General features: G+C 44.5%; 3 protein-coding genes across 3 annotated transcripts; all 3 read left to right on the top strand.

The window, feature by feature from the left end:
• The first annotated feature begins 499 nt into the window (after positions 1 to 499).
• LOC127766909 (uncharacterized) lies at positions 500 to 2,248 on the top strand. Its single transcript, XM_052292083.1, has one exon. The coding sequence runs from the start codon at positions 848 to 850 to the stop codon at positions 1,964 to 1,966; it is 1,119 nt and encodes a 372-aa protein (XP_052148043.1). The 5' UTR covers positions 500 to 847; the 3' UTR covers positions 1,967 to 2,248.
• A 316-nt stretch (positions 2,249 to 2,564) lies between these two features.
• LOC127766910 (outer envelope pore protein 24, chloroplastic) lies at positions 2,565 to 7,240 on the top strand. The gene is made up of 3 exons (XM_052292084.1): positions 2,565 to 2,884; positions 2,984 to 3,373; positions 6,879 to 7,240. Exons 1-3 carry the CDS (start codon positions 2,681 to 2,683, stop codon positions 6,957 to 6,959), a joined length of 675 nt encoding a protein of 224 aa, XP_052148044.1. The 5' UTR covers positions 2,565 to 2,680; the 3' UTR covers positions 6,960 to 7,240.
• A 2,953-nt stretch (positions 7,241 to 10,193) lies between these two features.
• LOC127766466 (replication protein A 70 kDa DNA-binding subunit B-like) lies at positions 10,194 to 20,760 on the top strand. The gene is made up of 14 exons (XM_052291501.1): positions 10,194 to 10,362; positions 10,499 to 10,580; positions 13,626 to 13,812; positions 17,904 to 18,047; positions 18,126 to 18,399; positions 18,514 to 18,610; positions 18,873 to 19,000; positions 19,095 to 19,176; positions 19,320 to 19,431; positions 19,529 to 19,680; positions 19,800 to 20,235; positions 20,325 to 20,378; positions 20,459 to 20,529; positions 20,610 to 20,760. The coding sequence occupies exons 1-14, from the start codon at positions 10,194 to 10,196 to the stop codon at positions 20,758 to 20,760; spliced, it is 2,139 nt and encodes a 712-aa protein (XP_052147461.1).
• Positions 20,761 to 21,868: the final 1,108 nt, after the last annotated feature.

The raw sequence follows: 21,868 nt of genomic DNA on the forward strand, positions 1-21,868 counted from the left end.
AATTAAACAACCCAAAGAGAGATCTTGTCCTGTGTGCCGTGGGGACAACATAAAAGAGAGAAAGTAATAAGGTCAATAGTTTTCCAAAATTATTAATCTCCCTACAATAGAAACTCAAAGTCCCATCTTACATATTTTGGACCATCCAATTCAATCTGAGATTTGTACACCATGACATTTTCTTCACATTCCGGTGAGCTCTTTGATCTTAGGAGGCCCAGTCCAGTTAAGATATAGGGTTAAGGTTGAGGCGGGGTAGAAGAAAGAGGAGAGAGTTCCTCAAGTTTTAGAAGGATGGATGTAAAATACAAGAACTTGATAGTTATTTATGGGCGGTGGAACAACCAATGTTGATAGCTCAGAGCACAACGAGCTAGGAGGCAGTGGTGTCTTCGATGGTGAGGAGCCGTCAAAGACAACGGGATGGGGACACCTCACCATCATCAGCTTGAGAAATAGGATAGGGAGGAAGGGTGAGGTCTGATGAGCCCCGCTGGTACTGTTGGCGTATTCTATAATTGGTGAGGTATATAACAATATTGGTATGTTAGTGGTTGGGGAGGAGGGGTATCGGGCGGAGAGGTGGCGGTGTTCGGAGTGAGGAGCGAGAAAATGAGTGGTTAGGGTTGGGCACTTCACGAATCTCAAAGTGATCCAACGGTCAAGAACCCCACAAAATATTTAGGTTTTTTTTTTTTCAAACATGTACTCAAAGTTATTTTAGGGGAGGAAGTGTAAGGACAAATATAAACTGGCCATTGAGAGAAAAAATAATTAAAAAAGAAGAAGAAGAAAGAGGAAGAAAAGGGGGAGGGGGGAAGAGAGAGAAGCAGGGGGCGGGGCGGACATGGATCCCCGGCGGCGGGCGGATTTGTCCGTGGGGTGGGCGGATCTCCCGCCGGAGCTCCTGGAAGGAATCATGAAGCTGATGAGCCCCCTGGAGCGTGTCACCGTCCGCCTCGTCTGCTCCTCCTGGCGCACCTGCGCCCGTGCCTCCTTCCCCTCCGACCTCGCCTTCGAGGCCCCGCGCCTCCTCCTCCGCCGCCCTGGGCCCCCCCGGGGACCTCTCGCCTTCTTCAGCCTCCGCCGCGCCGAGATCCTCCCCTTCGCCCTCCCCGCCCGCCTCAGCGCCGCCCGCTGCTGCGGCCACATGGGCGGTTGGCTCGCCATGGCCTTGGACGACGACCGCGAGATCGCCCTGTGCAGCGTCACGTCCGGCGAATCCGTGGGCATCCCTCGGCCCCCCGTGTTCCCGGTGGCGAAGGTGGTGCTGTCGGCGCCGCCCACCACGCGGGGATGGGTGGTGGCGGTGCTGGGGCGGTCGGGCACGATCGCGCTGCTGCAGCCGGACGCGGAGGGGGAGGGCGGTCGTTGGATGGCGATGGAGGACGGGGCGAAGCACGGAGGGTTCGAGGACATGGCGATCTGGCGCGGGCGGCTGTGCGCGCTGGGCGGGGACGGCGCGGTGGTGGCGTACCGGGTGAGCCTGGGGGCGCGGGTGGCGGCGGCGCGGGTGCTGCGGGCGGCGCAGCATCCGGTGGGGTACGCGGCGGGGGCGGGGGGGCAGCAGCGGGTGCGGGGGCGGGTGTGTATGTACCTGGTGGTGGACATGTCGGGGTCGCTGGTGGTGGTGCAGAGGGAGTACAGCGTGCGGCGGGACGCGGTGGAGGTGGAGGTGGAGGTGTCCCGGTTCGCGGCGGAGGAGCGCAAGTGGGAGGCGGTGGAGGAGCTGGCGGCGGGGGAGGCGCTGTTCGTGGGGTCGGTGGTGTCGGTGGCGGCGCGGGCCACGGAGGGGTCCGGGATCAGGGGGAACTGCGTGTACATGGCGCGGAGGGAGGTGGAGTTGATCGCGCCGCACGCCATCGGCGTCTACTCCCTGGCCGACGGGGAGGCGGATGGGTTGGCCATCTCCGGCGGCCACTCGCTCGCCGCGGAGCCTGTCTGGATCGCCCCCTCGCTCGCCTGATCCAGATTACTCCAGCTGCAACAGCAATTTATCAATCATGAATCAGGAATCGGATGATGAGATCGTGTTCGATCGTGTGTTCGTGCCGCCTCGCTTGCAAACCCAACAATAATTACTACTCCACTAGCTAGTAGTACTACTTGAGTTCACAACCGTGCTAGACTTTGCTGTGAACAAGTGTGTTGATCTGATGGATGCAGCAATTTGCTGCTGTTGTCGTCAGTCTAAATTTGTACTAGTAGCTGTTTGCAATGCAATAGAGAGTGTATCGATGGGACTATCTATTTTTGCTTCTAGCTGCTGCTGATGCTTCATATTTCTTATTGTCTTCTTCCTCTTCTGTTCTCCGATTGCTTCTGCTCTCATCTTCTTCCTTCCATTCCATGGCAAAGGAAACGAGGCACAGCTCAGCTACTGCAACCGTGGAAAAAGGAGCGAGAAAAAGTGAGAGCGCGATATGTTGATGTTTGGGGCCTAATGGGCTTTGTGTTTGATATGGGGCCGATGAAGTTTTTTTTTCTGGGCCGTAACGGTGGCCCATGGACATTCCTCTAGCAGCCTAGCAGCAGCGGGCGAGGGTTGGTTGGTGGAGGTGGATGGGAAACCCAAGAAAATACGAGGACGACGGCGGCGGCGACGATTCCAACGAGAGGAGAAGCGCAAGGAGGATAGGCGGCGGCGGCGACTGGGCGAAAGTGATCAGAGCTCGCGAGGATGAAGGCGACGGTGAAGGGCAGGTACGAGGGCGACAAGGCCACGGCCGCCGCCACCCTCGCCTTCACCCCCTCCGCCGCCGACCTCCGCTTCAAGGCCTCCGCCACCGATGCCGCCTTCGCCCGCGGGCCCTCCCTCGAGGGCCTCACCCTCACCCTCGAGAAGCCCGGCTCCTTCCTCCTCGACCTCAAGCCCCACTCCAAGGTACGGTTCTACTACTATTTCTTCTTCTTCTTCTTCCTCTCGCCGCGCGCTATCAATCAATCAATCGATCCCCATTTCCTCCTCCTCCTCTTCCTGCAGGATGTGCGCTTCCAATTCATGAACTCCGCGCTGCTGCTCGACCGCCGCGTCAGCCTCACCTACACGCACTCCACCACCCTCTCCCCGGGCCCCGCCAAGCCGCCCGCCCGCACCGCCCTCGACGGCTCCCTCACCTTCGATCCGGCCAACAAGCTCAGCCTCTCCCACACGCTCGGCTCCTCCGGATGCCGCGTCAAGTACTCCTACGCGCACGGCCAAGACCGCCTCACCACCATCGAGCCCTGCTTCGACACCGCTAACAACGCCTGGGACTTCGTCGTCACCCGCAAGTTTCAAGGAGGGGATGCCATCAAGGCCACCTACCAAGCCTCCACCAAGCTCCTCGCCCTCGACTGGACCAGGGACTCCAAGATCGGTGCCTCCTTCAAGGTCACCTCCCTTTTATCCTTACTTCCCTTGCCTATCCATGCCATCTTCAATTATCTCTGTTTCGATTGCCAATGTTCAATTTCAATACCTTAGTTTTGAATCAGAATTACAAAAATTGAAAGGATCGCTGCTAGGTATGGAACTGAACATCTTGTTGTCAGTCTAGGACTAATCCAAATCTGCGCTAAGTACAGGCTTATTCCCGTTTTACTACTGTAACCATGTTGCTCCCCACTCGATGATGTGCAACTGCACAAGTACGAACATCATCAACTAGTAAAGTGGCTGTGCGTATCTATCCATGGACCATGGGTGGTGCGAAATTGTTGGGGACTGGGGACTTGGGGAATGCAGAAAGATAGTTTGAATACATCCTCCTCTATCATTGCTAGAAATGTATGCATCTCATGCTCACTTCCCTTTGGAAGCCAAATCTAGTTTTCTTTTTTGGGGCTATTGCATTCTTACCCTCATTTTGAAGTCCAATTGTGATTTTGCCCTCACTTTTAGGGTTTGCGTTTTTGCCCCTGTTTTATTGAAACGAAGCAAAGCTTTACCCCTAGTTTGGATGATCAATTTAACGGTGTTAAGTTGAGTGTAAAACTACATTTTTGCCCTTGCTTCCTATTGTATATTTCCCTCTACTTTTGGACAACACTTGTGAATTTACCCCTAGTTTGTGTATGAAACTTGTAACTGTTTTGAACTGACATTTCATGAAATGATTCAAATCTGAACTGATTTTTACAAACTTTTACCGAAATCAAACAAAATTTTGCACACCAGTTTCATCACTAACAGGATCACAACATTTATATTACAAACAAATCTGGGAGCAGCACGCCTCAACCATTATCACGCTGTTTAATTCATAGCAAAACTGTGCAAACATCAAGCATGCATGAACTCATGAAGGAACAATCGACAATGGGAGTTGCACGCGAAGTGTTAAACTGCAGATAGAGTAATGATACAGCATCCAGTGTGTCAACATAGCAGCCATCTAAACTCAATATCGTTGCTATCTATAGCACTGAATACAGAATTACTGAATTACCTATAGCACTGAATATCAGTGTGCCAACATGGCTGATAGCATATCAGAATTACCTATAGCACTGAAAACAGCCCGTCAGCCCGTGCTTGCAACTTCAACTTCTTTGTGTGTGAAATCACTCCATCATGGCCATCTAAACTCAATATCATTGCTACCTGGAAAACTAGACAACCACCATCGCCTGTTGCTTGCCAGCACGCCGAGGAGCCGCCGCCTGGTGCTCGTGTTGAGGGGTACTCGCCGCCGCCGTCGCCTGCTGCTCGCGTCGTTGTGTGAGGAGCCGCCGTCTCCGCCTGCTGCTCGCCTCACCACGCCAAGAGCCACCGCCACCGCCTGGTGCTTGCATCACTGCGCCGAGGAGCCATCCTCTCCGCCTACTGCTCGCCTCGCCACGCCGAGGAGCCACCGCCACCGCCACCGCCTGCTGCTGCTCGCGTCACCGCATCGAGGAGCCTTCGTCTCCGTCGCGCGCCAAGCCGGCTCGCCGGAGCTGCCATCGGTGCCACCGCCACGTGATCTATCTACGATTTGGGGATGGGAGCAGTGGAGGTGAGGAGAACATGTAATGTTATGATACTATTACTAGGGGCAGATTGGTAATCTAATATTTTCTTAATTAATTTTTCTTTTTCATTTCTATTTTTTAATCCAATATTGTGGGACCCACCTAACTGCCATCCATAGTTGGGTCAAACGGTGATTTCGTTTTGAAGAAACAGGGGTAAATATGCAAACCCTAAAAAGTGAGGGTAAAATCACAATTAGGGTTGAAAGTTGGGGCATGATCACGATTATTTCTTTTTTAAACCTTTCTGTACTCACCCAAACAAATCGTGATTCTTTTCGTGTGAGGAACTTGAGAGGAAAACGTTAGTGTATAAAAATATAACTTTTAGTGAAGAAATTCATTGGAAAGATGTTTCAGTATGTCTGTACATGTTTTCTTTTCTTTCCATCGTGATTCTTTTCTTATATGTTTCAGTATGCTACTTCACTATATGTTTCACACAGTACTTTCTATGGTTTTGCAATGGCTGTCTGATTTATCTTGGTGGTTCTGAAGGATTTGCTATGATCAGTTTATGAAAACCTTCTTTTGTTGCATAGAGAACAAGTGCCTGTCTGTTTATTAAGCTGCCAATGTTGTTCTTTAGAGTTCCTTGTGAGCAATAGTTCTCAAATATCATAGGGTCACTTTAGGATGGATAATTCTAGTAGGATCTAGGTTGGAAGGATGGGGATAGAGCCTGAAGAAACATGAGGAAGCAAATTGGGTGAGTTGACTTGAAAGAACATTGAGTTGTTGATCTCACAGGGATGTATGTGGAAGATTTTTGGCCATAAAACTGTGGTAGCTCTCTATACTATGTGCTTATTTATGCATCAAGTGAATAGAGATCTAAATATCTAGACCGTCTGTTTTCACTTTATACAACGTATATTATTCTAACATCTCCTAGGTCCTCCAATATAAATGTGTTGTCAAGATGGCCTTTTGGCTTTTCATAGACGAATATAACTTTAAAATGGTTAGCTTTATAGTCTTGTCAGTTCCATCGCAGAAAAGTGACTTAGATATTACATACCATTTTTTATTGAAAGGTCATTTTGTATTCACATTTGTCAGTTCTGGTCCAAGTTTTAGACCCTCATATTAAACCCTGGGAAAGAGCTGAAGTAGATTGGTTCGTAAGGGCATCTACAATTCTCCAGCTCAGCTGACTCATGGCCTCAGCCACATTGGACTCCAGCTGAGGTGGAAGAGAGTTAATGCACCCAACAAAGCTTTATTCTTTGAGCCGTTGTTACATGCAGAGTCGACTCTTCACGCGAATTAGAGGGAGATTGAACTGTATTGTATAGCCAATAAACGGTGATTAGGGATGGATCCCACTAAATATACTACTAAATATTGGAGAGTTTAACAGATAAATGCATTGTATGTGTTAGCTCATGCATCAACAACCCTTAATGATATGGATGGGTTTTGGGCCGGCTTAAGAGTCAGCCTTCATGACATGCCTTAACTGATACTGGTACAGAAGGGTGCTGACTTTATTCTAACTTATCTAAAGAAGACTATCTTCCTATATCTCACAGTCTCACACAGAGAGACCATGATATGTGCCACAATGCAATATCGTAATTCTGTGACCATATTGTGCTATTGATGGCAAAGAACAAATATTTGGCTAGTTATATTGATTTGTTGCCTGCTTGTTTGAGTTCATTTAACAAAGAATGTCAATAGTACTTTTTGTTCAAAAAGGTACCCATGCAACCCTGCTTAAATCCGCAACAAGGCACTGGTGTGCTGTCTGACTAGCTCCTTCCGAACATTGAAAGCAACTTGCTATGCTATTTTCACTATAGATGTTTGTAGAGGTTGTACTCTTATAGCTACCGACCATGTTTTTCATCTTGACCATGTTATGCTTCTCTCTTCAGGTCGCAGCGTCATTTGATCTGTCTGACCAAAGCAAAGCGCCAAAGCTAATAGCGGAGAGCACGTGGAATTACGAGATCTGATTGCCTCTTCTAGGAGGCAGGCAACTCCTGCTTAAGAAGCACCCTTGTCATACTGGTTGTCTTGTACTTGGGAACTATTCTTTCTGGGTGCAACAATTTCAATACCTACTGCCCTTTGTTCATTTTTGGCTGCCCTATGATTGGAGTTGTCATGGCGATGCTACGGCATTGACAATGAACACCGATTATCTTTTACTATATTCTCTAATGCACATGATATGATTGAACAAAATGCCTTTGGTGGCGAGAATTCGAGCATTGGTGTTTGCTCCTTGTTCAGATATACGGTTGATGTTCTTTCCTTCCTTCTGGGAGCATGTAAAACGTTGAATTAGCTTGCCACATTTTTGTTACATTTGTTTGGACAAGACAAGGTGGGCAGAAGGCAAAAGAAGGAAGAAGCTAAAGAGTGGTTGTTGATGATGTTCTATACTTCTTCCTTATCGTACTTATATTATTAAAGAGTGGTTGAAAAGGAACTATCACTTTTGTTATATTTGTGTGGACAAAACAAGGTGGGCGTAAGGTAGAAGCATCAGCTAGCTTTGGTGGGTGGTACATATGCTGTGTAGTTACCGTGGATTGGATTCCTGAATGTCTGTGGATGACTGAATATCTATCAGTATATGAGAAAAGGAGAGACCTGTAAACTTATACATACATTAATGAAAAAACATAGAAATTTTGACCACTAAATCATGGTGGACCTAAATTATAAGGGGAAATATATGAGAAAATATATAGTGCAAACCTCATAATATTGTGTAAACCTAAAAATTATCGTTGAATTTGAAAACGATATTTGTCCATATCACCCTGAATAAAACTTTTACTCTCAGTATGTTTATTTTTAGATCCAACAGTAATTTTCAGGTTTGCACTATATATTTTACTAGATTATAATGGTATAAATCAATTGATATGATTGTAAAATTGTGTATATGAAATTGAGCACTGGTTAGAAATCCTTTGGTCGCCCGTATCCTCCACAGTTCCACTTGACCGTCAGAATTGAACCTGGTCCTGGGGCATGCAAGAGTTGAAACTTGAAAGATCAAAGCTATTGCATCAGCAGGTGACTATGTGATTCTTCACCACTTGTATTACAAAAAAATGGCATCCATTTCATTCTGGCGGTGAATATGAAATTGGCAATAACATGACCATAAAGCGAAGACCATCAAGCCAAACTGTCCATAAAAGTTTGTTTCTCTACACCCTGGAACCCACTAAAACAGCGCCTGGTTGGATAACTATAAATCTGATGAAAATTCACAAAATCCAGAAGAATTGCAGGGCTGTGCCGACCGGTATCTCAATTTGGGACTCATCGGGTTCTTGAGAAAATTATTAAGGTACTGACTGACTGACTCATGGAGCTAGCTGCTGCTACACTACTAAAGGCCTGTTTGAGGGAGCTTTACATTCTGAGAAGCAGTTGTTTGGTAGCCAGCTTCTAAGAATCTGGAAAAGCTCTGAAACCCAGCTTCTCCAGCTTCTGGCTTCTTAGTTCATTTTTCAGAATCTGTAACTACAGATTCTCAGAAGCTGTGGACTGTTTGGGGGAGCTTCTAGCAGAAGCAGCTTTTGGGAAAAACTGCAGCTGGGAGAACTCCCCCAAACAGGGCCTAAAACTAATCGAATACTACTACCCACTTAGAAAAAGAAAAAAAAAACTAATACTACTACAGGAGTACATTTGTGCCACAGGATCCTCATGAGAATATATAGCCACTAGTTATGGTCTTTCGAAAGGCATCATCATTACTATCTCTCGTCAGCTTCCAACTAGAGTAACTAAAGTAACTGTATGTATATTTGCATCTTGTGTGACTGCATGTATTTGTTCGGCTATTCTCTTGATGACACATGAACATGCCAGGAAAGTTTCTTAGCCTTTCAGCCGCTCTGTATTTCATCACTCATACCAGTGGCACTCCTAACTCCTCATGTCAAATCGGAGTAAAAACTGAGGCAGGAGGGAAACAACACAAATCGAATCACAAGGATTTCATCATCGATCAGTGCCAGATAATAGTACCGCATGAGATTCTTTCAAAAATCTCGTTGAAACTGCAATGGACGTTGTTGTTACTCAATCTCGTACAAACTTATTTGTCTCCGTTAACCTCTACACTCTAAAAGAATACTCGACCAGAAAAAACATGGCTTATCCTAAAGGCATTTTGGTCCACAAACTAACTCTGTCGGTCCATTGTGGTGGTTGATATATATGAATTTTTCTCTCTGATTAACTATGGGCACATTTATAGATATTATCTGAAACCGGTCAAATAAAAGATGTACGAACGGTGTAAAATTAAGGGTTGGTGGAGATAGCATATCATCTTGCGAATCAAGCATACACACAAACACTTCATTTGATAGGCTCAATCTCACAATCACTATATGCATATATAATATCATAAAGGAAGAGGAATCTACATATCACTAGCTGCAAATTCTGGAGAATGCATGCTTCACTTATATGTTCAAATGAATTAAGCTAGCTAGCTAACGACGGATTAATTCATCTTTATCGATCGAATGCTCGTTTATGCCTATCTTTGAGCCAAAAGCTGGAGATAGTTGCTGTTTAATATCGTTCCTTTAGATATACCTTACAAATATAGATATATTGTTAGGCATAAAGGAAGGTTTGACGAAGTTTAGCCACAATATATATGTATTTTGCTCAGATGAAATGGATCCTGGCCGGCCGTGTACATACGTCATAGGCCATGCCAAATTCGTACGTGATTTGCTAATAATCTTTTTTTTTTTCAGTATACTAAATTTCTTAAAGGTGCTACATTTGCCGGCTTCCCAGCGATTTGGACAGACGGCAGCCAATACGGTATGCACACGTTGATTCTTAATAGTGATCTGGTGGTTAGGCAGGTTAGTGGTTATATGGCCCAAATGCCTCTCTAGCCCAACACGGCCTGTTCCTGCCCATCGCTAGTCCGGTTTGCCGGCCTTGTGCGCTCGTCGTTTCCCTGTGCGCTCATCTGTCGGTGGGTCTGCCATTCAGCTCGCGACGCGTGTGCTTCCTGTATGCTGGGCCCGGTTAGCATTGGCCGAGCCGCTGTCTTCCTCGGCTCCTCCGCTTTGGTCGTGAATCGGTGCCACCGCGTGTCGGCCATCGGCGAGGCTCTAGCGCTCAGAGTCGCGGGGCCGCTCCTCTCTCTGTCCGCCCCTGTCTCGACTCTCGAGCTATGATGGTGGACTGCTATGGCATACGGCGGTGACAGGATTGGCTGCTGCTCACTGCTCCACCACGCGGAGAGCCCCATGACCATGGCCAGGCGATGGTTTGTCCGTTTCCCTCCCTTTCTTCTACAGAGAGCGCTGGTTCTATTCTTTCTTGCTCTTCCTCAGCTCATCTTTTTTTCTCCGCACGGTATCGTCGCTGATCGTATCCTCCCTTGTGCTATGTTGTTTTCCTCCTACGCCTTGCTCTAGATTGCGCCGTTGTGGTTCGAGGGTTCTTTCGATCATGCGTGTGCCCACTGATTTTTGGGTTTTCTGCTTTCTAGGCTGCACTACTGGATTGGGGATTCTCTGTTGGCGTTTTCACTTGGGGGAGGGAGTTGCCTCCCTCGTCTACTGCTCGCAAAGGTATTTTGTGCTCTCTCGTGCACTGGTTACCACCTTTTATTCGGTGTGTATGCGATGAGGTGATTTTATCGGCGAGATATCTGCTTTGTTGATTTCTGATCCTTATTTTGCCCCCTTCAATTAACAGGAAACAGTTCCTTCACATGTTTATGTTAATTCGCTGATTCCTTCACATATTTATGTTAATTCATTTTTTTGTCGTCCTGCTAAGTTACATTCTTTCATAGGTTGCCTCTGTTTCCTTTCGTTTCTGATCTCTATAGATCAGTTTGTTCAGTCGCTGGGATGCCTGTTCGGTTGATTCCACATATGTGGGGTTTCTTTTTTTCCCCTTTAGATTCGACAATAGAGAGATCATGCGAAGTGCTTCTCTGCATCCCACCTCTGTATGACAAATTCTGAATTCATTAGCACATATACATAGCACCGAGAATAAATTTGAAAGGTGGCTAGGAGAAAAGAAAATTAATCCCCAAGGAAAATGGTGTGGTAAAGCATGCCAAGAAGTTAGCTTTGTGCACTAGGAATCACAAGAGATGTTCTTGCACTCGTGAGGAAGGAGTGTGATAGCCCCCCTCCTTTGTTTTCCTTTTTTAGAGCATGGTTCAATATTCCTGCAGAGTAAAGGTCCTACAAAGTAGGAAGAAGCCTTGGCCCTTGGGAGGGTCAGATAACATTTACTTATGCCATCCAAAGTTTAGAGAAAAAAAAATGTGAAACGCTTAGTTGTAAAGATCTGGGCCTGTCCTGTTACTGAAAGCTGAATGGCCAAAAACCGACCAGTTATATTGCAGCTTGAGCCAAAGCTTTCTTGGGAATGTAGTTTGTTTGTATTGTAACCACTTCTTAGGTACATAAATCGGATAAAAATTTTTATGCCTGCTTAATACACATCCATTGGTGATAAGCTGCTCTTCTGTATTTAGGATGTTTTTTGCTCACTTATGTTGCCCCGTGGTTCTTTGGTTTTGCGGCCATGGTCTTCGTCCTCTGTCAGACCTTATGCCATGGTGTGTTTCGGGCAGACTCTCGATGTCATTATGTCTTTCGTCTTTTGTGTTTGTTTTTAACACATCTTTAGGTGTATCTATGTTTGAACCTGCCTCCTGGATTTGTTCTTCATGGTTTCCCACCCTGTGTCCATGGGATATATCGTGCTCTATGCCAGTATTCAGACATTACTTATCTGTATCTGTGTTTCGTTCCATGTTTCTGTGGTGGTTCATGCCTCTCTCGTTTATGATTTGTTTTTACATTGCATGCCCATTCATATGTATCTGCAATGTGTCTGTGTTTTGTTGGCTTCTTTTCTTGCTGTACAGCTGCCGCATGGAGCGGTCGAGATCCCTATGCATCTGCCCGCGGAAGTGTGCATATGGTACTTGCTGATCTTATTATAGTTGCATGTGGTGTTCTCATAGCCAGCGAGGCTATTAGCGCACATTTTCCCTGTTGTTCACTGATTCATAGTTTTGAACGTCAATAGATGAGTCATCCTCATGTTATGCTGCCAATGAGCGATCAGTGCTCGCGGCAAGCTCATCATGTCCCATAGGTACATATGCTCGGTATCCTCAGAGTTAGCGAGCTCATCACCATGTTTATTGATTGTTTTTATTTGCTGATTCACAATTTTGTTCGGCGATAGATGAACCATCCTCATCCTGTGCTTGTGATGAACGCCCAATGTTCACAGGTGGTTCATCGTTCTCAATAGGTATGTACGCTCTAAGTGATCGTCGCTATCTCATTGTATAGTTCCATTCCTCACCCATTGCATATTTGTTCTCTCATATTTCACTACAATTGTTCTCTCGTTGCGACGTTGTATGCTCGGAGCGTATATTCATATGCTTATGTTCATGTGTTTGCTCATTCGTTCGTGCCAACACAAATTTATTTTGTTTCCATTTTCTCATTCTGCCTCCTCATCTGAGTGTTCCACAGGGAGTCATGGGCCTTCCCTCATTCATCCTACCCACTCTGCCAGTTAGTTACATGTTGCTATTTGTTTTGTTGTTCGGCTACCTATAACCTTTTTCTTTCTTGCTATTGATTGCCGTGCCTATTTATGTTGTCCATAGGAGACCATTTCTGTCCAATAGTACCATCACGTATTGCTCGGGTTAACCGGGAAAAACGGCGGGCAGCTAGGAAAGCACGTGTCATTGTACGCAAAGGTTGTTCACCTGCTTATCTAAACCCTTCTTTGCGGTCAACTAGGTGGATGCTCTTATTGCTTTCCTTTCTCTTTGTTTCTTATTTTCTATTTCCGTTGCCCCGTTCTTGTTCTGTTTGCACAGAGGCTATCCCGTATTCACCGTCAGTGAGGTTCTCATATTCTATACCAAAGGACTACATGGAGATTCTTAAAGGTGATAACTTAGTGCCAACCTTCCTTCGCTCTACTTTTCTCACTGCTTTTGGACTCTATATCTACCGTTGGAAAAATATATCCATGCTCCCTTGCTTATGAGTTGCCCCATTCTTGCAGCTACGTACCCAGAACGTTCTTACTATGGTGGTCCTGATTATCAATGCAATCATTGTGGTGCACTTTTTTGGTACCAAGAAAGAGTCGTTAGCCAGAGTTCGCATAGGGCTAAGAAGATTGCATACAATTTGTGTTGCCGTGGTGGGAAGATCTCCTTACCTGTGCATAGGCCTTTCCCTCCTATCCTACAATCATTGATTCGTTTTGATGGCGGCGCCCGTTCAAGCTCTTTCATGCGACTCATCAGGCAGTATAATTCATTATTTGCATTCACATAACTTGGAGCTAACATTGACATGAGCATAAACACTGGTCATGGCCCTCATGTCTTCCGTATCAATGGTGTCGTGCATCATAGAATAGGTTCTTTGCTTCCTGCTCCTGGACGGCGCCCGGAGTATGCACAGCTATACATATATGACACCACCAATGAGCTGCAAAACAGACTTAATATTTTTGACCATGCTGACAGTGCTGCAGATGTCCCTGACCCTGCTATTGTACAAGAGCTTATCTCTATGCTTGACCAATGCAATCCTCTTGTGCAACAGTTCCGGCTTGCTCGAGACAAGCTGCTCTCTCCAAGTGCTCCTGAAATTGCTATCAAACTCATTGGATCAGGTCATTCTCAGGGTGATCGTTACTGCCTTCCCACTGCTTCTGAGTTGGCTGCGCTCATTGTTCCTGGTACATCTTCTGAGATATCAAAGTTTGATGTCGTTGTGCAGAAGCATTCAGGTGAATTGAGTCAGCTTTCTCCCATTCATCCAGCTCTTATGTCACTGCAGTACCCACTTCTCTTCCCATATGGTGATGTTGGTTTTCGTGCTGGCATTAAGCTTAGAGAGGTAGATGATCAGCCGCCTGGGAGTCGTGATGAGGCGTCCATGCTTGAATATTATCGGTATGAGTGCCACTACCGAAAGGATGAGCCCAACCCATTTACTTGTTGTGGTAGACTTTCTGATCAGCTCGCTGTTAATGCTTTCTCATGTATTGAGACATCTCGCCTCAACTTCCATACTCTGAGCCAGAAGAAGCTTCGCTCTGAAACACATTAAGGTATATCTGATGCTGTTGGTAGGGGAGACACTAATGGAAAAGATGTTGGTATAAAGGTAATTCTGCCATCAAGTTTCACTGGAGGAAGGCGATACATGGTGCAAAATTACCATGATTCAATGGCGTTGTGCCGTGCCTACGGTCCTCCTCACATATTTTCAACTTTCACATGTAATCCTAAATGGCCAGAAATTACTCAGGCGATTCGTTTTGAGCTAGGCCAGAAACCAAATGATAGAAGTGATATGGTCACACGTGTTTACCATATGAAGCTAGATGAGTACATTACATATATTAAGAATGGACAGGCATTCGGTCCAATACAAGCTGGTAAGTTCCATATCTCATTGATTATAGCTATCCAGTCTTTATACACATCTCTTTACCACCACATGTATTGCTTCTACTAGCTGTTCATATCTTTTTTCTTGCTGTTTTATTTTCCAGTTGTATACACTGTCGAGTTCCAAAAAAGGGGATTGCCGCATTCTCATACATTAACATGGCTCATGGGTCAATCTGGAGATCCTTCACCTGCATTCATTGATAGCCTTATAAGTGCTGAGATACCAGATATAGGCACTGATAAATTTAGGTTTGGTCTTGTTGATGAATTCATGATACATGGCCCATGTGGTGAGCACAATCCACATTCTCCTTGCATGAAAGATGGTAGGTGCTCAAAGGGGTATCCAAAACAATTCTGTGATGTGACTTCCATAGATGATGATGGCTATCCTATCTATCGACGACGCAACAATGGTTGCTATGTGGTAAAGAATGGAGTTAAGCTGGATAATCGGTGGGTCGTCCCTTATAATCTAGCTCTTCTCAAGAAATTTCAAGGTCATATCAATGTGGAATGGTCCAATAAAACGTACCTTATGAAGTACCTTTTTAAGTATGTAAATAAATGAAGTGATTGTACTGCGTTTGCTTTCAAGCAGAAGGATTCAGAGGAGGCAGACACTAGCAGCGCCAACAATGGTGGGATAGATGAGGTTATGCAGTACATCAAGTCCAGATATCTATCAACTTGTGAATCATACTGGAGATTATATGAGTTTGAGATACATGGAAGAACTCCTTCTGTTGAGCGGCTTGTTGTGCACATGCCCAATATGCAGTTTGTGACATACCATGAAGAGGTTATAGAAGACCCTGATTCTTCCAGAACTATGCTTACTGAATGGTTTGTTGCTAATCAACGACACATCTTTGCCAGGGATCTCACATACTGTGAGTTTCCCTCCAAGTTTAACTGGGACTCCAACAAAAAAGTCTGAACAAAACGTAAAAGAGGAACCAAAATATGGAGGTTAAGGCATATTCATCCAAGTGCTGGGGAGCCATTCTACCTTAGAATGTTGCTGATGGTAGCTCGAGGTTGCATGACTTTTGAAGATGTCAGGACATACCAAGGTGTGACATATAGCACCTATCGTGAAGCTTGCCAGGCACGTGGTCTTATTGGTGATGATGCTGAATGGGATCATCTCTTTGAAGAGGCAGTTATCTGGGCTACTGCATACCAACTCAGGAACCTATTCATGACTGTTCTAGCACATTGTGATGTAGGTGATGTTAGGGTTTTGTTTGATAAATACTGGAAGTATATGGCAGATGATTTTGCTTACAAGCTAACCAAAGCTCTTGGAGTACAGCGTAGAGCTATTCCGGATGTTATGTTGCAGAACACCTTGCTCAAAGAATTGGATGGCATTTTCTCAAATAATGGCTTATCAATCTCATCAGTCGATCTCCCGACACCAGCTGAATGTTCGGATACCAGTGCAGGAAATAGGCTTATTTTATAAGAGCTCAGTTTCAACCAAGGCAGCCTCCATGAAGAGTCTATGTCCATGTATGCCAGCTTGAATGATGACCAGAAGAAGATATATGACAAGGTCTTTGACAGGCTAGCTCATAAGGAAAAATGCATTTTCTTTATATCTAGACATGGTGGAACAGGAAAGACATTCTTGTGGAATGCTATTATGGCAAGGCTGAGGTCAAGAGGCGAGATCATTCTTGCAGTTTCTTCTTCTGGAGTCGCAGCTCTGCTCATGCCTGGTGGAAGGACAGCTCATTCACGCTTTCGGATACCTATAGATATACATGATCAATCCATGTGTGGTGTTCGTAGAGGTAGAATACTTGGAGATCTTATTAAGAAGGCATCATTGATTATATGGGATGAGGCGCCTATGACAAACAAGCTATGCTTCGAGGCGCTGGATAGAACTCTTCGGGATATTCAGTCCGCTGATGATGCAAGTAATGCGCATAAGCCATTTGGAGGTAAAGCAATTTTGCTTGGTGGTGATTTTAGGCAGGTCTTGCCAGTGATTTAGCAAGGTACAAGAGCTGATGTGGTGGCTGCTTCCTTGGTTAAATCTGCATTGTGGAACCATGTTGAAGTCTTACACCTCACCATTAACATGAGGCTACATAATCCATCGCTCTCGCAGCAAGCTAAGGATGAGCTAGCAGAGTTCGCTAAATGGGTTCTTGACATTGGTGAGGGACGTGTTCCAATGGATAGACGACAGGGTGAGGTTGAAAAGACATGGATACAGATACCTGAGGAATTGTTGCTTACTCCACATGGTGACAAGATTACAGCTATAATTGATGCTGTCTACCCAGATTTTCAGACCAACTATGACTGCATCCCGTATCTTGCTCAGCGCGTAATAGTCTGTCTAGTAAATGCAGTTGTTGATGAGGTTAATGATATGATGCTTGCCAAAGTACCTGGAGAAGCAAAGGACTATCTTAGCAGCGACACTATTGCAAATACACTTGAGAAAGCTGCGGATTTTGATCTGTTGTATCCCATAGAATTTCTAAACTCGATATCCATAAACAACTTCCCGGAACATCACATATCCCTAAAAATTGGTTCAGCAGTTGTCCTACTTCGCAACATCAACCAATCACTTGGCCTTTGCAATGGGACAAGATTGCTGGTTACTCGACTTGGTGATTTTATTTTTGAGGGCAAAATCATGATTGGGACAAATATTGGCCAGCTGGTCTGTATTCCACGGATTGTCCTAAGTGGAAATAGTCCGAAGTGGCCTTTCACGCTCCAGCGCAGGCAATTTCCTATCAGACTATGTTATGCAATGACAATAAACAAATGCCAAGGGCAGACATTAGGAAATGTTGGTGTATACCTCAAGAACCCTGTCTTCACACATGGACAGCTATATGTTGCTGTTTCGCGAGCTACATCAAAGGAAGGACTCAAGTTATTGATAGAAGATGATGATGGAAATCCTTGTTCCACCACCAAGAACATCGTCTACAACGAAATATTATCGTTGCTGTAGATTAGTTTTATTGTGGCTATCTCTGCAGCACTGTGATGGCTCTTTTGTGAAGCTCTTTGTTCTGTGATCCCATTTGTCGATGCAGCTTTCCTATTTTGTTGTTCCCTTTTGTTTAGCCTTTACTGCCAGCTTGTGTTCGTATATGTGTTGTTCCTGTTTGATCACTTGCTTGTTCCAGTGCCTTTCATGCGTGCTTATCGATTCTTCTTTCTTAATTTCCATATTTCTCTCTTGTTACTATCAGCTGCTTTTAGACATGATTTATTAAAATGCCCTGCACTGAAAATAATTCTCAGCTCCAAAAACAAAAAACTTATATGCTCCACCATAGTCTCTTCAGCAATTACAGCTTTGCGCCTTCATATCATGCAGAACATTGTTTGTATAATTCCCCTCTAACCTGCATGATGTGTTTTCTGTGCCCTGCAGATGGATTACAGTCTCCTAAAGGATGTCACACAGGAATCACACCGTTGGCGCGTACGAGTGCGGGCAACCCGCTTCTCGGAGTTCACCACAGCTAATGAGCCTGACAAGATTTTGCGCCTTGATTTAGTCCTGCTTGATGAGCAGGTATAGCACCGAGTACATGCTTTCTTTCTCTGCACACTATTTGCCTCCGTACCCTCTTACATATTGAAACATCAACAGGGCGACATGATGGATGCGCAAATCCCAGGACGCCGTGTTGATCAGTTCAAGCCTTTGCTAAAGGAAGGCGCTGTGTATTACATCAAATACTTCGAAGTCGCCGAGGCACGCCCCCAGTATAGGCCTGTTGATCGGCTGTTGATGGCAAAGTTCACTGCTCACACAACCGTTACAGAAGATACTGGACCACCATCCACGTTCCCATCTTATGCCTGCAAAATTCTTTCTTTTGATGAACTCAGAGCTCGGGCTTACAAGAAAGATATTCTTTCAGGTAAGTCTCCTTGGCCCAGATCAATCTATATTATTGCTTATTAATCTTCTCCATTTCTAGCTTGCTGCCCTCATTTACTCATATACAGTTTTCCTCCCTCATATTCCCATGTAGATTCTATAGGCATAATGATAGCCATCGGGCTAGTGCAGACTGTTTCTTATGCAGGTGTTATGAAAGCTGTGCTTAATGACCATATAACCAATGGAAGGTATGTGCGTATCGATACGTTACCTATTCCAAACATATTTCTGTTCTGGGTGAGTGAAAGCTACCATCCAAAATGAGCAACCTATGCACAGATAGATCATTATTGCTTTTTTCATGTGCATCATCGATTTCTTGGAAACATATATGTTTCTCCTTTTTTTTCTAGACGAACATTCTCTGGCATCTTGATTAGTAGCAAATATGGATGGTTAAAAAGTCATCTGCATTATTTTCCACTTCTTAGTTCTTTTATGTGCTTGCAGAGAAACTGCCGTCGTGGCGTTATGGGGTCCCCATGCTACACAATTCCACGCTGAAAACTTGCAGCAGCAAGCAGACAATGGACATGTTGTCATGTTATTTGTTGGTTTAACTGTTAAATTTCGAGACCGTAAGAAATAAATTCCTGTTCTATTATCCCTCCTATCTCATTTGCATATTTTCACTGTTCTAACTCACATGATGTGTTCTTCCATCTTTGACAGGCCAGCTAGCCCTACAGGGTAGCACTGTCTGTAGATGGTATCCTAACGCACCAATCCAGGAAACAATCTCCCTCATAAGCAGGTGCCACTTAGCTCTGCTCTTTTCATACACGTAGACATCCTTCTACTTTATTCAACATATTTTTTCGCTACCTTATGTGTCATGTAGATCAATGCTTTTCCCTAACCTACAAACCAGAGCACTAACTTCTTTCACATTTGAAGCCTTCACGGTAACCCACAGGTGGTCAGGATGATAGAGGCTAACTTCGGTCAGAAGGAAGCTATAAATGTCAAAGTTTCTGATATTTGTGACCTTAATCCCCATGAGGCCTTGGTAATATAACCTACCTCAGCGCTACTAGTGATCATTATTTCCATCATATGTTATTAGCGCCATCCTTTACTTGTTCCATTTTTCACATGTCAACCAGGGCAATAGCTATGTTGTCAATATAATCATCAGGGATTTGGTTCCTGCTGAGCCTTGGTGGTATATAGCATGCAGCACCTATAAGAGAGGCACAGCTAGAGAAGGAAACGCATATAAATGCCTGAGATGCAACACTGATGCAATAGAAACAAGGTGCTCTTATCATATGCACACCTGTAGCTTTTCTCAAGTATTTTACATGATGAACCAATCTATATGCTACAATTCAATCCATGTGTATTGAGAACTGTCTGAACTGCCTTCTATAATAGGTACAGAGTAGCTATCATGGGTATCGATCCATCGGATTTGGCAAACGATCAGGCCAAAGCTGCTGAGTTTACCTTCTTTGGAGAAATCGGTGAACAATTGATTGGCAGGCCTGTTCTTAACCTGGTTGCATCTGTTCATGGAGCACGAGATATAGTACCACCAGAGATCAAAGCAATTTTTGGCAGACAATATGTCATTAGAACTAGTGTGTCACGTGGCTCATTGCAAAGAAATCGGGTATCCTACCAGGTGGATTCCCTTATGCTACCCCACCCAGATCCAAGCCATGCAATTTGTCTACCCAGCCATGATACTTGCGTGGGCTCTTCTGGACATGGCTCAACATCAGCTAATGCAGTTGAACCACATGCCATCATTTTGTCTTCTACTCAATCTATGCCACCTTCTACGCCGTTTGTGCTTCCAGATACAAAGGTATAATCTAATTTTGTTGTCTTATAAGGATATGTGACCTGTTACATCTAAGTTACCATAATTTCTTAGATTATATCCTTTTTGTATAGGACACAAGGGACAGCCATGGTGATCAGCATGAGGCAACACCACCTACTCCACAGGCTAGCAATATATTTTATACTCACATCAATTATATGCATATGTCTTTGTCAGACCTTCCTGACCATTAATACTTTATCAGGTCATAGCTATAGCACATCTAGATAAAAAACGTAAATCTTCTACGGCTGATGAGAATCTTGGCCATGGAGGGTTAGTGCCAATGGAAAATTTCATGTTTTACTTTGATTTCTTCTCTTTTTCCTCATGACTCAAACAACTTCCATTTGTAGCTCATCTCCTGATGAACATGATCGTCGCAAGCCTTCTGTTGTGCGCACACTGTTCGTAGACAAGCTGCCACCAGAGCTGCCAAAATGTGACCAACTATACTCAAGCAACTGTGTATTTCTTGCCTCCTCATTTGTTATAGCAAAAATGTGACTCTGCTTTACATTCTTCGTTTCAGGACTTGAGCCTCCCATGTGATATCCCCAGAGCAAAGTGACCTTTTGCACCTGGCATGGCAACGCGCATACTTCTCTCCCTGATTGAAGCAAAGCTAAAATACTTTGGTCAATCTATTTTGCAATGCCAACATAGAAAAGAGAAATGTTCTTTTGCGCAAGCCATTGGACCAATCGATATTAGTTTTACCTGTTATGGGCTCACTACCCCTAATAGCTAGCCAAATTATAAATGAATTAGTATCAGCAGTGTTTGGTGTCTGTAATATATGCACGTTCTGACAAATATCGCTGCAAGTGATAAGACATAGTCTTATTAATAGTACTATATCTATTCCGCTTATACTACTTCCTTCCTGAGCAATCTGCTTACATTTGTGCCATAGAATCACCACTTCTGTTGTTTCTTATATATGAAACCATTGTACCTATGCATGTCTATCCAGGTGGTTGCAGACCATGTATCGATTATCTTATACCGGATAGTTGTTCTCCAGCATACACTGTCCTATTAGAGGTAAAAAAAAAAACTATTGCATAGGCTGCAGACATAGATTTCTTCTTTTTTTTTCCCTTTTTATGTGCAGAGCATCCGACCAGGCACCATTCTTCTCAGCAATGCTTTTCATTAGTGCAGACATCCAAACCATTTCAGAACACTAGAACATTCACATCTGTACATCAGTCAATCGTGCTATAACGCTACTCCAGTGTTACCGCATACCCACACAAGCATAACTAATAATCATACATAAACACGATAGATTTTAGCTAGCCGCTTAAATTACCATTACATTACAAACTGCATATGTCTTTCTATATAGACATGAATACATAACCAACATATAGCATATATACATATTGTTTCATCCATCCAGGCCCAGCTATACACAACATTTGCTATATAACACACACTTATTACAATTAGCCACAACAACCCTACCAATAACTTACTGCTAATAAGAACAGTCACAACCCCTGTTCTTTTTTGTCAGCTTCATTCCCAAAAGCAATCCATACAGATGTTCTTACAGGCACCTATCAGTAGCACTACTAAGGTTAGCCAACCCTTCATCCATTTTAGA

The sequence above is a fragment of the Oryza glaberrima genome, chromosome 3 (assembly GCF_000147395.1).
Source record: "Oryza glaberrima chromosome 3, OglaRS2, whole genome shotgun sequence".
NCBI lineage: Eukaryota > Viridiplantae > Streptophyta > Magnoliopsida > Poales > Poaceae > Oryza > Oryza glaberrima.